The sequence below is a fragment of the Morone saxatilis genome, unplaced genomic scaffold, assembly GCF_004916995.1.
Source record: "Morone saxatilis isolate NCDOM2014 unplaced genomic scaffold, NCSU_SB_2.0 Contig21, whole genome shotgun sequence".
In the NCBI taxonomy this organism is placed as follows: Eukaryota; Metazoa; Chordata; class Actinopteri; family Moronidae; genus Morone; species Morone saxatilis.
The window spans coordinates 16,508,718-16,521,290 of record NW_023339774.1 but is presented as its reverse complement, the minus strand read 5'-3'; the positions used below and the strand labels follow the sequence as shown (position 1 = coordinate 16,521,290).

At 45.6% G+C, this 12,573-nt stretch overlaps 1 protein-coding gene across 1 annotated transcript in view; it reads right to left on the bottom strand.

Annotated features, from left to right (window-relative positions):
- The window catches only part of LOC118332788 (neurogenic locus notch homolog protein 1-like), a gene marked incomplete in the record, with an annotated part of 22,242 nt that overhangs the window by 8,721 nt on the left and 948 nt on the right, over positions 1-12,573 (bottom strand). Inside the window, 13 exon segments of the mRNA XM_035668217.1 lie at positions 143-256; positions 358-503; positions 611-803; positions 2,016-2,126; positions 2,230-2,463; positions 2,574-2,687; positions 3,281-3,394; positions 3,538-3,723; positions 3,831-3,986; positions 4,101-4,334; positions 4,475-4,597; positions 5,626-5,964; positions 6,053-6,315. Coding sequence (XP_035524110.1) covers positions 143-256; positions 358-503; positions 611-803; positions 2,016-2,126; positions 2,230-2,463; positions 2,574-2,687; positions 3,281-3,394; positions 3,538-3,723; positions 3,831-3,986; positions 4,101-4,334; positions 4,475-4,597; positions 5,626-5,964; positions 6,053-6,315 — 2,327 coding nt within the window.

Sequence of the window (12,573 nt, the reverse complement as noted above, 5' to 3'; positions counted from 1 at the left end):
GGATGGGATAAGCCTTCTGTGTGGAAAGTAGAAGATTATCTTAACAACCTCTGCAAACAGCTGAGTCAGCAGCTAACTACATTAAACAGCCCAGGTAGTAATCTGATGTTTTGCGGGAAAAGTAAGTAGCTACATGTCGTACCAGTGTAGGGCAGCAAACAGTTACACTTGTATCCAGCCACATCGTCGATGCAGGTGCCCTGATTGAGGCAGGGGTTGGAGGCACACTCGTTGATGTTAGTTTGGCAGTTAGGTCCTAAAGTGGCAGGATTAGAGAACACACTTGGGTTAGATATAGGCTAACGGGGCACACACTCAGAAATGGAGTGACAAGAAGTCATAAGGGATATAACTGACCGGTGAAGCCAGCTCTGCATGTGCAGTGGTATCCGCTGGTCATGTCCTTGCAGGTTCCCCCGTTCATGCACGGATTGGACTCACACTCGTTGTTATTGATGTCACAGTTTGGGCCGCTCCAGCCAGAGTCACAGGTGCATTTGTAGCTTCATTGCAAAGGAAATGTCAGGTCAGTGAGGATGTTTTTAAAATGTTTATTTAATGACTTTTATTCGTGGCACTTTTTTTTCCTAAAACATGGATCTGTGCTCACCCATTAATGAGGTCCTGGCATCGGCCGTGGATGCAGGGGTTGCTGCCACACTCATCCACCTGAGACAAACAGGTAGCGTCGTTGTAGCCCTCTGGGCACAGGCAGGTAAAGCTGTTGATGCCATCAACGCATGTACCCCCGTTGTGACAGGGGTTGATGGCACACTCATCAATGTTGATGTTACACATTGTTCCTGAAAGACAATGAGGTATGATTTTAGCACAATGCAGAATATATTCTTTTTGAAAGATTTAAGTATTTTACAGTTATCTACACTGGCTGTTATGGCTGGACACTTTGATTTTATGGTATTCTTTGAGCCTTTATAAGGTCCTAGCTGAGGTGCACTCAGTGGCTTCTGGACAATAGAGAGAGCTAACACTAAAGACTCCCTAAACATTCAACAGGCAGAAGCTGTAGCAGCTCCAATGTATGCCTAGCCTGGCGGCCCCTGGAGGCCCCTTTGCCTCTCTTCCATTGATTGAATGAGGCCCTGTTGAATAGGCAGAAGGAAGGTTTCAGCTGGATCTGAGAGGGGGAGGTGCTGCCAGGGGGGGGGGGGGGGGCTGTAGCTACTCTGCCTATTCACACAACACCCCCCATCCAGGGAGAACTAACCTCACCCAGAGCTTTTTACAGGGACAGAAGGCCAGGCCCATTTCACACACAGCCGAGTAACAATTAAACCCCCCTCTGATCCCCTACCCAGCTCCCTCCTCCTCTGCTCTTCATCAATCAGGAGGGGAGGGTCCAACTGCCTGATCTTCAGTTACAATAGTCCTCTGTCCCTCTGTGTCTCAGTCCCGCCGTGCCCTCCACACTCACCCCGTCAGCACAAAAAGATGGAGGGGAGGAAGAGGAGGAGGGATGCACAGAAGCCTGCACACACACACTTGTTCCTCCCTGCCCCCTTTCTAGCATAATCACACAGCCACTACCAGTCAGAACCGGCTCTGTTGGGCCATGAAAGGGAGGAAGACAAGTGGTTCACTTGCAGGAATAAGATTGCCGCTAAAGTTTTATATCCTAGTACATTTCAGGTGGAAATGTGAAGTAAATGAGGTGAATACACTATTATTACAGGATTTGTCTTGCAGTTACACACTAATAAACATCAGCTATGTGATTAAAGGCCAGTCTCCTTTCCTTTTAAAGTATCACCTTACAGACTCTTTCCAGGCTCAACGTCACAGCCTTTTCAAATGGCAAACAAAGTTAGCGCATTGTGTGTGTGTATCAGGTTGGGGACTATGTTCCTTTCTCTCTCCCCCCCCCCAACATCCCACACAGGCAATCTGACACCATTGTTCCGCAGGAGTGGACCCGCCAGCCACCTGTCCTACCTGCCCCTCCCAAAGCTCAGGGGACCATCCCCCTGCACCTGTAAACTCCACCCAGTACTCACCTGTGTAGCCGGGCTCACATGCACACTCGTAGCCGTTGATTTTGTCAATGCACCTCCCGTAGTCGCAGGGTTTGCTCTTACAGTCATCCAGGTTTACCTCACAATTGAAACCTGTAGATTGGAAACACATGTAAGCATAAGACATGAAGAAAATCTCAACATTTTAACTGGAAGAATCTGACAGAGTAGTTATATGTTTTTGAAAATGTCTCACCTGCAGTGCCTTTAGGGCAGGCACACATATATGTGTTCTCCCTGTCCTGACAAGTACCACCATTCTTGCAGGGCTGGCTCAGACACTCGTTGATGTTGGTCTCACACAGGCGGCCAGTGTAGCCAGGGCGGCAGTAGCAGGTGAAGGAGGCTAAGCCATCCTTACAGGTGCCATAGTGGCAGGGATCAGAGTAGCACTCGTTGATGTCGGTCTCACAATGCTGCCCTGTGTAACCTGTACAGGAAAAAGAGAGTAGTATTTAATAGAATAATGGAAATGTTTTTTTGGAGAAAAAACTTTAATAAGACATAAGAAAATTCAGAATAAACTATTGTTTGGTTTACCTTCAGCACATTCGCAAGTGTACTTGTTGGGACCATCAGTACACTTAGCTCCATTCTTGCAGGGGGTGCTGGCACACTCGTCAATGTCCACTTGACACAGATTCCCAGAAAAACCTGCATTTGCATTGCAAAAAAATAGAGAACTTTTCTTCAGATTATTGCTTAAATGTGTAAAATTCAAAACGGAAATGAACCCTGTATATCATAGCTGTGCATAATGCGAAAATGGAGAACTAAAAATCTTATTTCTATCTGAAGTAGGTCTGCAAAACACAACACTCCTTCCTCCTCCACCCCCCTCCTCGGCTCTTGCAGTGAAATCTTTCTTTCAAACCACAACACAATGGCCTCCAGCTTACCGGCAATAAACCAATCTCTGCCCCCAAAATTTGGCGCTAAGCTTTTACACAAACTTCTCATGCCTGCCAAATATGCTAATGTTTCTGCAACCTGACCCGCTCTGTCATGTTCACCCATAATCCTTTCAGTGGCACTATTAGAAAAAGTAAATGATTTACACTCAATCTGTGAACCATATATGGTGTGCTATACTCATTGACAACTAGGTTAATGATCCACTCCTTAGTAACCTCTCTGCTCCCATTGTTTGACCAAAAAGGGGTCGAAAGAGACCTTAAGGATGCAAGAACCTGTTCCTTTCATTCCATTAACTCTATAATTTTTCACATTCCCTGATATTTTCTCACCTTTGGGGCACTCGCAGTGGAAGGAATTGATCTTGTCGATGCACTTGCCATTGTTGAGACAAGGTTGGCTGGCACACTCATCTGTGTTGATGTGGCAGAACACACCCTCGTATCCTGAAATCCCAAAGTCATATCATGTTTCATTTCTTACTGTACTCACTGTCCCAGGGTTAAATAATGTTTCAAAATGATAAAGTTTCATAAATTTAACCCCCTCACCCCTTTCCTCTCTATGCAATATAAACCAATGCTCTTACCTGGCATACAAATGCAGTGGAACCCGCCAATCTGATCCAGACAGGTGGCATCATTATGGCAAGGATTAGACATGCATTCGTTGACGTCCATCTCACAACGAGGTCCTTCATATCCTTGAAGACATTTACACTGGAAAGAGCCTTTGGTGTTGAGGCAGCGACCACCGTGTTCACAAGGGTTGGCACCTACAACATTTAAGATGAAAGTTGTCATACATATGTGGTAATCTATGCATAATAACTGTAAAGGATTTCATTTCTAGACTTTACCAGAAGACCACTTTATATCTTACCAAGGGAGCACTCGTCAATGTCCAGGTTGCAGGCTGACCCAGTATAGCCTGGGGGACAGGTACAAATTGCCTTGCCATTGACTGGGTTGGTGTCACAGTTGGAACCCTTTTGGCATGGATTGCTGATACAGGCGTCATCCAGGTGGCACAGCAAACCTGTGAGCATCACAAGAGCAAATGTTCACCAAACTGTATCATTACATTTAATCACTTCATTAAGATCATAATCTGAGTGCGCAGTATGTCTGGAACAGCCATAGAGACTCATACCTGTGCGCCCGTGAGGACACTCGCAGAAGAAGGAGGCTACGCGGTCATGGCAGGTAGCACCGTGGTAGCAAGCTGCACTGGCACAGTCATCAATGTTCTCGCTGCAGTCGTCGCCCGTCCACCCGTTGACGCAGACACAGTGATAGCTGCCGTGAGTGTCATGGCACGTCCCTCCATTCTGGCACGCATTGGGCATCAACTCGCATTCGTCCACATTTTCTGTGCAGTATTGACCTGAAATTGTTCATAAGGTGAAAAAAGGCAGAAGCACAGTGTGAGGGAAAGTTTATCAAAGCTATATTTGTACTTTTCTGATTTAATTTAGAAAAAACTGGGGAAAAAAGTCTATGGTTAGTCTCTTAGCAAAAGGTCACCTGTGTAATGAGGTGGGCACTGGCAATTGTAGGTGTTCACACCATCCACACACACGCCACCATTCTGGCAATTGTGGCCTGGGCAGTCATCGATATTATGTTCACAGTGAGGACCTGTGAATCCTGACGAACAGAGAGAGGGAACAAGACAAAAAGAGATGTGAAAAAGCGGGGAGTTACAAAGGCACAGAAAAAGATCTAGCAACATTTGCTTTTAGTTAATAATCAGACCCTTTCTTCCTCTTGTTATCACTGTGCACTTAAGCAACAGATAAGCTCTCTACATCCTCGTGGCAGACTGTTTTAATGCCCTGTAGACGACAGTTCAACTTGTCTCCTCCTCAAACATCAAAGGCTTGAGTGGGAGTTTTACAACCACGATAGTCTGATTAACTATCAACCCGTGGCTCTGCAGGTGCCCGTGCAGCTTCGGTATCTAACCGCATTCCAGCACGGACACCCACGAGAGACACACAGCATGGGTTAAACTTTAACACACAATCCCACAATATGCCTCATTCATCTGCATATCTAAACAACTTGTGCTCTGTGCTGGTCATAAGATAATAATAACACAGCCGACTGAAAAGCTTACATAATGATCAAATGTTGAACTTTTCAGAGAAATGTGGTTTGGAGAGGTAATGTTTCTTTGCAGCTGCAGGATTGCCTCTAAGAGCAGTAACCACAAAGATGAACCACATTTTTACCCAACACTGCAACGGCTTTGGGTGCCAACACAATAAAGATGCAGAACGGCTGTATTTAGCAGAAAAACAAAATATTTGTGTGTGTGTGTGTGTGTGTGTGACCTCATGAATAGGGTGTGTATATCTATACGTTCATGTGTATGTGCATATCCCTAGTGTTGTGGGGTCTCGCTGGTGATTATCAGAAGGAAACGTCTGTGTGACTGCATCCTGCCAGTGCAGGCTGGCAGAGAGAGATGGGAGAGGGGGTAACCAGAGATTACACATTCCACTCAATAAGATTTTACCTCAACAACAGACTGTTTTTTAGGTCAACTGATGTCATAGGAAAACAAAAGTGTGTGTTTGTTGCTGCACTAGCCATATGCAACTCCTTATGTCAACAGAAAAAAAAAATACTATTGTTCTGCATGTTTTTATGTAGATATATTTGTCTGTTACCTGGCAGGCAGCTACAGTCATAGGTGGTGTCTCCCTTCTGTACACAGGTGCCTCCATTCTGGCATGGTGAAGGGCTGCATGGCATGAAGGGGGAGTCACAGTGTTGGCCAGTGTACTCTTGAGGGCAGCGGCAGTAGTATGAGCCGACCTCATTTACACACACACCACCGTTAAGACACAGAGAGGGAGCCTGGGCGCACTCGTTGACGTCTTGCTTGCAGGTTTGGCCGTGGAAGGCGGGTGGGCAGGTGCAGATGTAGGTGGAATCGAAGGCTGAGCACTGGCCGCCGTTTGCACACGGATTGGAAGCACATGGGTTGGCGAGTTGGCAGGTTTTACCTTGAAACAACAAGACAAGGGGGATTAATCTTGATGTTTTAAAATGAAATGATGGAGTACAAAATGTGATCAAATTTGATCTACATACCTGACCACCCAGGCGGGCAGCGGCAGCGGTAGGTAGTGAGGGTGAGGAGATCACAGGTTCCTCCATTGCGACAGGGGGAGCTCATGCAGGCGTGGTTGGTGGGGGTCAGGCATAGCCGGTCTGTGAAACCCAGGCGGCACACACAGCGGAAATCAAACGTGTTGCCATGGGAAACAGCCCGGCATTCGCCACCGTTGCGGCAGGGTGAGGGGCTGCACGGACTTGGAAACTGGCACCGGTTGCCCACGTAGTCACTGGGACACCTGGGAAGAGACAGCGAAGGGAGGGAAGAAGTGATGATTAGAAAACAAGCATTTTTTTTTTAATCATGGGAGCAATTATCTAAACAAAAGGGGAACATGGGGAGGGTGGGAGGAGGGAGTAGTGGAGGGGCACTAAAAGTTTCCCGCCCAGGAAAGTCCCATTGCAGCGGGACAGGGACAGCATGTTGTTCTAGTGTGTCTCTCTGGATTAGACTCCCTCAGAACCTTGAAAACACATTGTGCTGGGACAACAGACGCCACGAAATAGTCTAGCCGTTAACAGCCCGTTCCCATCTACCTTTCACCCCCACGCTGTCCACACTCATCCTGAATGACCCTAGAGATGAAAGGGGACTGTGCCGGCTCTGGATGTCCTATATGAAGCACTGCATTCAGGCCCTAAGCCCCTGGGTGCTTCCCTCCCATCCAGGCTAAGGATGGATGCTGCTACAGCCACATAGCTCAAACGGGCTGATTACGAGGAGTGAAGACATAGAAACCCAGGACAGAAGCTCAACAAAGATGAAGACTGGCCTCCCCCTTTTTTAATATCTGGGTAGTTTTACACCCAAAAAACTAATTACAGGGAATTCGTATTGATTCCCAAACTGCTCAGACATCATTTAACATGCAACTTGTACATAACGGTGAAGTCCTCTGAGTCACGTGTAGGAGCATTTAAAGTCAGCAAAAAAGTGTTTATGTTTGAATTGGGGCTTGTGTGAGAGTGTGTAGTTGTGCATATGAGCGTATGAGTGTTTATGCGTAAGAGACGGCATCTGTTGGCCTCAGAGTATCTCCACAGGGAGCAGGTGCGCATGTTAATGAAGGCAGCTGTTGGTCAGGGCTCCTCCTCCTCCTCCCCCCTTATCCCTCCTCCCACCCTCCCCTCTGTCCCCTTGTCAGATGGGGGTGCTGACAAGCCAACCTCTTCTCCAGGGACATAAAGAACCCATGTGAAGTCAGCTGTTGCAACTTCTGTCTCTTCAGCCCCCCACCCCCTTGAACCACCACACTCATTCTTAATTCCTCTCTTCCTTACCTGTTCCTCTTTTTTAAATGTCCTTTTTGAGACCAAACATTGACTCTTTCTCTGCAGTCTTTTCCCTGGCCGTGCTTCAACTCAGCTCTTCAGCTTCCTTCATTGCTCTGATTTTCACTCCTCTGTGTGCTTTTTACAACTCCCAGCAGTTCGCTTTTTTACAGCGTTCCCCTTATGTCACACAGGGCTGCTGAAAACTCCCTTGTTGACTTAGTTAGGTGAGCCCAATCAGGGAGTTTGTTAACAGTCCTATGTGCCCCACAGGGAGCCCAGACAGTTGCAATTGGCAGAAGACTGTAAAAGCATTTGGGGTGGCTTTGAAGTTTCCCCTGCTTCCCATTTCACTTAACCATGAAAACAGACCGAATAATCACTGATCACTGTTTTGGTATAAAATCCTCACTTCTCATTTTAATGAAACAGATTAACTGTATGTGCGTGTGTGCACTCGTGTGTGTGTGTGTTTCATCCCACAATAACTAACTGTAATAGATCCCCTTTTGTCCTGAAGTCAGCCCAGCCAGAGACAAAGATCCACCCACATGCTGAAAAGCTAAGCAGCACACACCACGGCAACAGGTCTCTCCCACCGATGCAATGTCCCCTCAGGCCGGAGCAGATGCTTCCCCGACCTCTGACCCCAAACACTTTTGTGACTGTGGGACGGCCTCTTTGCCTTCTCTCCCCTCTCTCCTCTCTCCCTGCTGGGCCTGATCTACCATCTGCCACTCTGGGGGTGACTTTATCCTCCGACACAAAACCAGCCCCACTGTGAGCTGGAAATGCCACCGCTGTGGAAAATGTTATGTAAATGTCTGAGGGCAGCGTAGTTATTATGTGTGTGTCAGTATGAGTTTCATACTCTTGGGTTTTCTTTCCCTTTTGTTTATGAAAGTGTAATCACCATCCCGCTTTTCTCTTCTCTCTCTCTTAAACTTCTACTCCCCCCGCTTTTGTCTTTAAGTGACTATTTGTTTCTGCTTTTCCCTCCTCATTCATTTTGTCAAGTTAGCTGATGTTCCCTTGGATATGACTAATCATTAGCCAAATTCTGACCCCTGTGGTCCACATCTGTGACCAAGACTGAGAACAGTGAGGTTCTGGTAAAGGAAATGAGAAATATGCTGGGTCTGGAAAGCTCTGAACTCCCATCACAATGACTGATCTGCACTTTAATCTAAACAATGGATGTGATACAACAATATAAATAAAGAATTTACAGTAGATACAGTGATATATTATAAGTATGTGTCATGGAAAAAAGACATCATTTTGATAGTGATTACGCTATTTCCTGTCTCACTGTCTTAAAGGAGTGAAGTGTGAAGATTTATGAGTCAGTAACCAGACCTGAGCACCTGCTTGATTAATGACTTGCAGGATCACTTTCACGCACACCATACCAGTCAACAAACAACAGGGTCGTAACTTCAACAGTGTCTGTGCGTGTGAGTGACGCACCTTGCTCTACTTGTGGCAGATTCATTTCCGTATTCTATAAAAACTGTGGCGATACCCCACCTGACAAGGCAAACAATGCAAAACACCTGCCTGCCACTCCACTTCTTCTGAGTCCATTACACAGGTTACACTGAATCGGGTCAGTACATTGCATCTTCCCAGTCTTTCTTGCCTCTCGTGGCAGATATACAAACTTGTAATATGGTGGCATTAGGGATAATGAGCTGTAATTAACTCCTAATAATATTTCCGCTCATGTATGTCATTAAAACACAGATAGGGAAACATGCACTCACACGAATGCATCTAACCCGTTTACCCCATTGCCCAACACCCTGTAGTGCAACATTCACCAGCCAAAAAGGTTTGTGTTTCTGCATTTGACAGCCCTTGCTGGTGCCTGTGAACTTTCAGCACCCACTAGAGCCAAATAGCCTCTTATCTCTTTGCTCTGACAGCACGGCTTTGATCAGCCGCTCTGAGGATCTCCAGACTCACAGGATCCTGATCACTGCCCGGTCCACTCTGAGGCCCCTGTCGACACTAAATGTACGGAAATATTTGCCCCCACAGTAGCTTTTTGATAGTTGTTCTTAAAACTGAAATTTAAACTCAACGTTAGGTTTAAACACTGCTCTCCGCCAGCCTCATTCACTGCTATATCAGAGGGGCCCTGGCATCTAGGGAATGGGCCCAACCAGGGGAGTGGCAGCCTCAGAGCTTTAACCCCAATAAAAGCCCAACACCAGCAGGCACACTTGACCCAGTCATGCTCCCGATTCGCTTAAGCCCACATGGAGCTGAGCTTTAACAGAGACCTGTTCGGTAATCCTATAGGAGGACAAATGAAGAGCGGCATTCCTTGAGGGAGAGTGGAACATCTTTTTAGTTGTGCTGGGTTCGTTCTAGACAGCCTTTATGTGCGAGACATTTTATCATCAATATGCAATACCGGACAGCTCTGTGCAAGGTCAGAGAGGTCCGATCACACCAGCATCAGCAGACTTTCAGTCAAATTTTCTGTCTCAAGTCTATTTCTGTCAAACGTCTTGCAGTATTTGAGGCATGTAGTGAGACAGTTGAGATGTTTTCTGGGTTTATTATTAACAGTCACCTCAGACCAAAACAGTGTCTATTTCAGCAAAGCAGCATCGACAGTCAGTCAGTCATGCAAAGGCGGGGGTTGAGGGCAACAACCTTTCAACCTCACTATGCCCTCATTACTGTCTCACAAGTGGAAACTAAATTTGACTCACACAACACTGTGCCCTTACAAGTTTTTAAGCTGCCTACAGCGCCATGGGAAACAGGAAGCCCCAGACCTTCAGATAACCTCTTACTTCACAGAACTATGGCCGAGTGCTTCCCCATTACAGCGGTAGCGGTGTTGTTTCCGTTTGTCTGTACACTTGAAAAGTCTAGACAACATTGTGATTTCCCCAAAATTAAACCTGTAATGAAGTCATTTGTGGCATAAATATGATTGTAAAAGAAATTATGCATAGAAACCTTAAATGGAGTTATAGACTTTCACATCTAAGGAGAAAACAATAAGTTGATGTCTTCAATCAAACACACAAAATGTCTATTCCCCATCCAAGTTTGAAGACTTAAAAATACACTCTGTTCATATAAATGTAAAATTTCAAAGAAAACAACACTGTAAAATTTGTAGTTACACATCTTAAAACCAAACCAAACAATCAAACCACACAGCAAACTTAAAGCAATAGAGCCAAATCAAATGAAAAGCTATAGCTGGTAACAAAACCACTATTACTGTGCCTAGATATATATCAGTTTACATATTATGTACACATGTTATCCCACATAAACAGGCAGTAGCTAAATGGAATCATTGAGAAAAACACAGTTAAAAACAGTTATGCTATAAAGGTAACTAGCCTGGCTTAGCAGAGTAGTTGCTATCACAGCATGTGACTGTGAACTTTGTGTGGTGACATTACCTTTAAATCACATATCACTATGTGTTCCTCTCGCATGTGCTGCTGTTTGTTCAAAGGCAGAGTGGTCTCATCTACTGTATGGTCTATGTCATGTTGTTGTCGAATAATTGGCCTTAAAATTCCTAAAATTTTCTTTCTGACTTCCTGAAGACTTTCAACCCTACCCTTTGAAGGGCAGATACAGGAACAAGAGTATCTCAGGACAAAAGCTGAGCCCAATCGACCCCAGAGAGATAAATATACAGCAAGTAAATAAGCAGGACACAAGCCAGTTCCTGATTTAGAGAGGATCTGTAATGAAAAGATTTAAATTAAGAGTGACTAATTTTAGAATCCAGAAGGACAGAAAACATCCTTTCTGCAGGAACGGGTAATCAAATACCAATTTTGTCTCAACATGGACTTAATCCCACTAAACCCATCCATAAGACATCTGATTACCACAGTTTACACCAAGCCTAACCTTGTTCTCTATGCCAGCATGTGATTTCACTCTCTGTTCTCACACTCGTGGGAAACGGCACTGAAAGAGGATTTAAATCTACCTTACCACTCAAATCTGTCACCATATGCACAAACAGTGCTGCACCAACCACAACATGACTCACGGGTAACTTCAAGAGCTGCATGTGTGGGTTTACAGCATTTTACCTTTTTAACTTTTTAAACATTCCACTCTAACATCATTGTGTGATGGTAACAGCACAATCTAACCTCACACAACACCAGTCTGAATGTGGGGCATCGCTTTCCCCTCGGCTGCCACAGCGCCAGCCTCGTCTTCCTTTCAACCAGTGTGCAGATTTGCTGAGTGGACTTTCCACTTATGTCACTGCATATTTACCAGACTGAAATTAACATTTAATGTGACACAAAACCTAAATAACGATGACAAAAACAAAAGTTGCACAGTTATTGGAAGCTCCCCCCCCCGGTATAGACGCTACACTCTGACCCTTGAGCACTGATGCTGAATCTCCCAGTGCAACCCCGTGACTGATGGCTGCTTGGCTTGGCAGGGATGAATGATTAATGGGAGGAAAAGCAAGGAGGAAGAGCGAGTGCGGGTGGGTGAAGTGATGCTCTTATCCTGTCTGTTTTTAATTGGACTGAGCAGAAATGGGGACCACAATAACAGCTTTGTGGAGGAGGAGGGTGGAGGGAGAGTTTCTGTGTGCAAGTGTGTGTACACGTGCGGCGGTCTGTGTGAATGTGTGTGTGGAGTGTGCAGATTAGATATCGTGAATTGGTGGCCCTGGGCTAGCAGCATGGGCTCTTCAATAGCTCCCCCTTGTCCCTGCAGAACAGAGGAGCGCCTGCCATGACCACATGCCCTGAGGGTAAACCAGGCCACCCCTGAGCTTCTTTATAGATGGATAATAATGATGCCACAGCTGGAAAACTTTCTCTGTCTCCCTTCAGGACCATCTATGAGTAACACCTAAAAACTGACATCATTTTTCACCTCATATTTTGTCTTCGTGCACAAGAACATTCAAGGTGCATCAGCAAGCTCACAACCTTATATGTAGGTCAAATTTAAAGGGAATATGTTAGCATATTGAGTGTCTTACCCACAAACCATTAACACCAATCCATAGCCTAAACAAATACCCCACAATCTGCCAATCTGTCTGTCTGTTCCCACTTGTTTGCCTTCAAATTTCTGCACTTTATTCCAATTAATCTCACTCTCTTGACATCCAATCCAATTACATTTCACAGCCATCTGGCTTTCTAATGGAGATCATAAGCGGGTAAGGTGGGGGGTGGAGCGGGGGTGGTGGT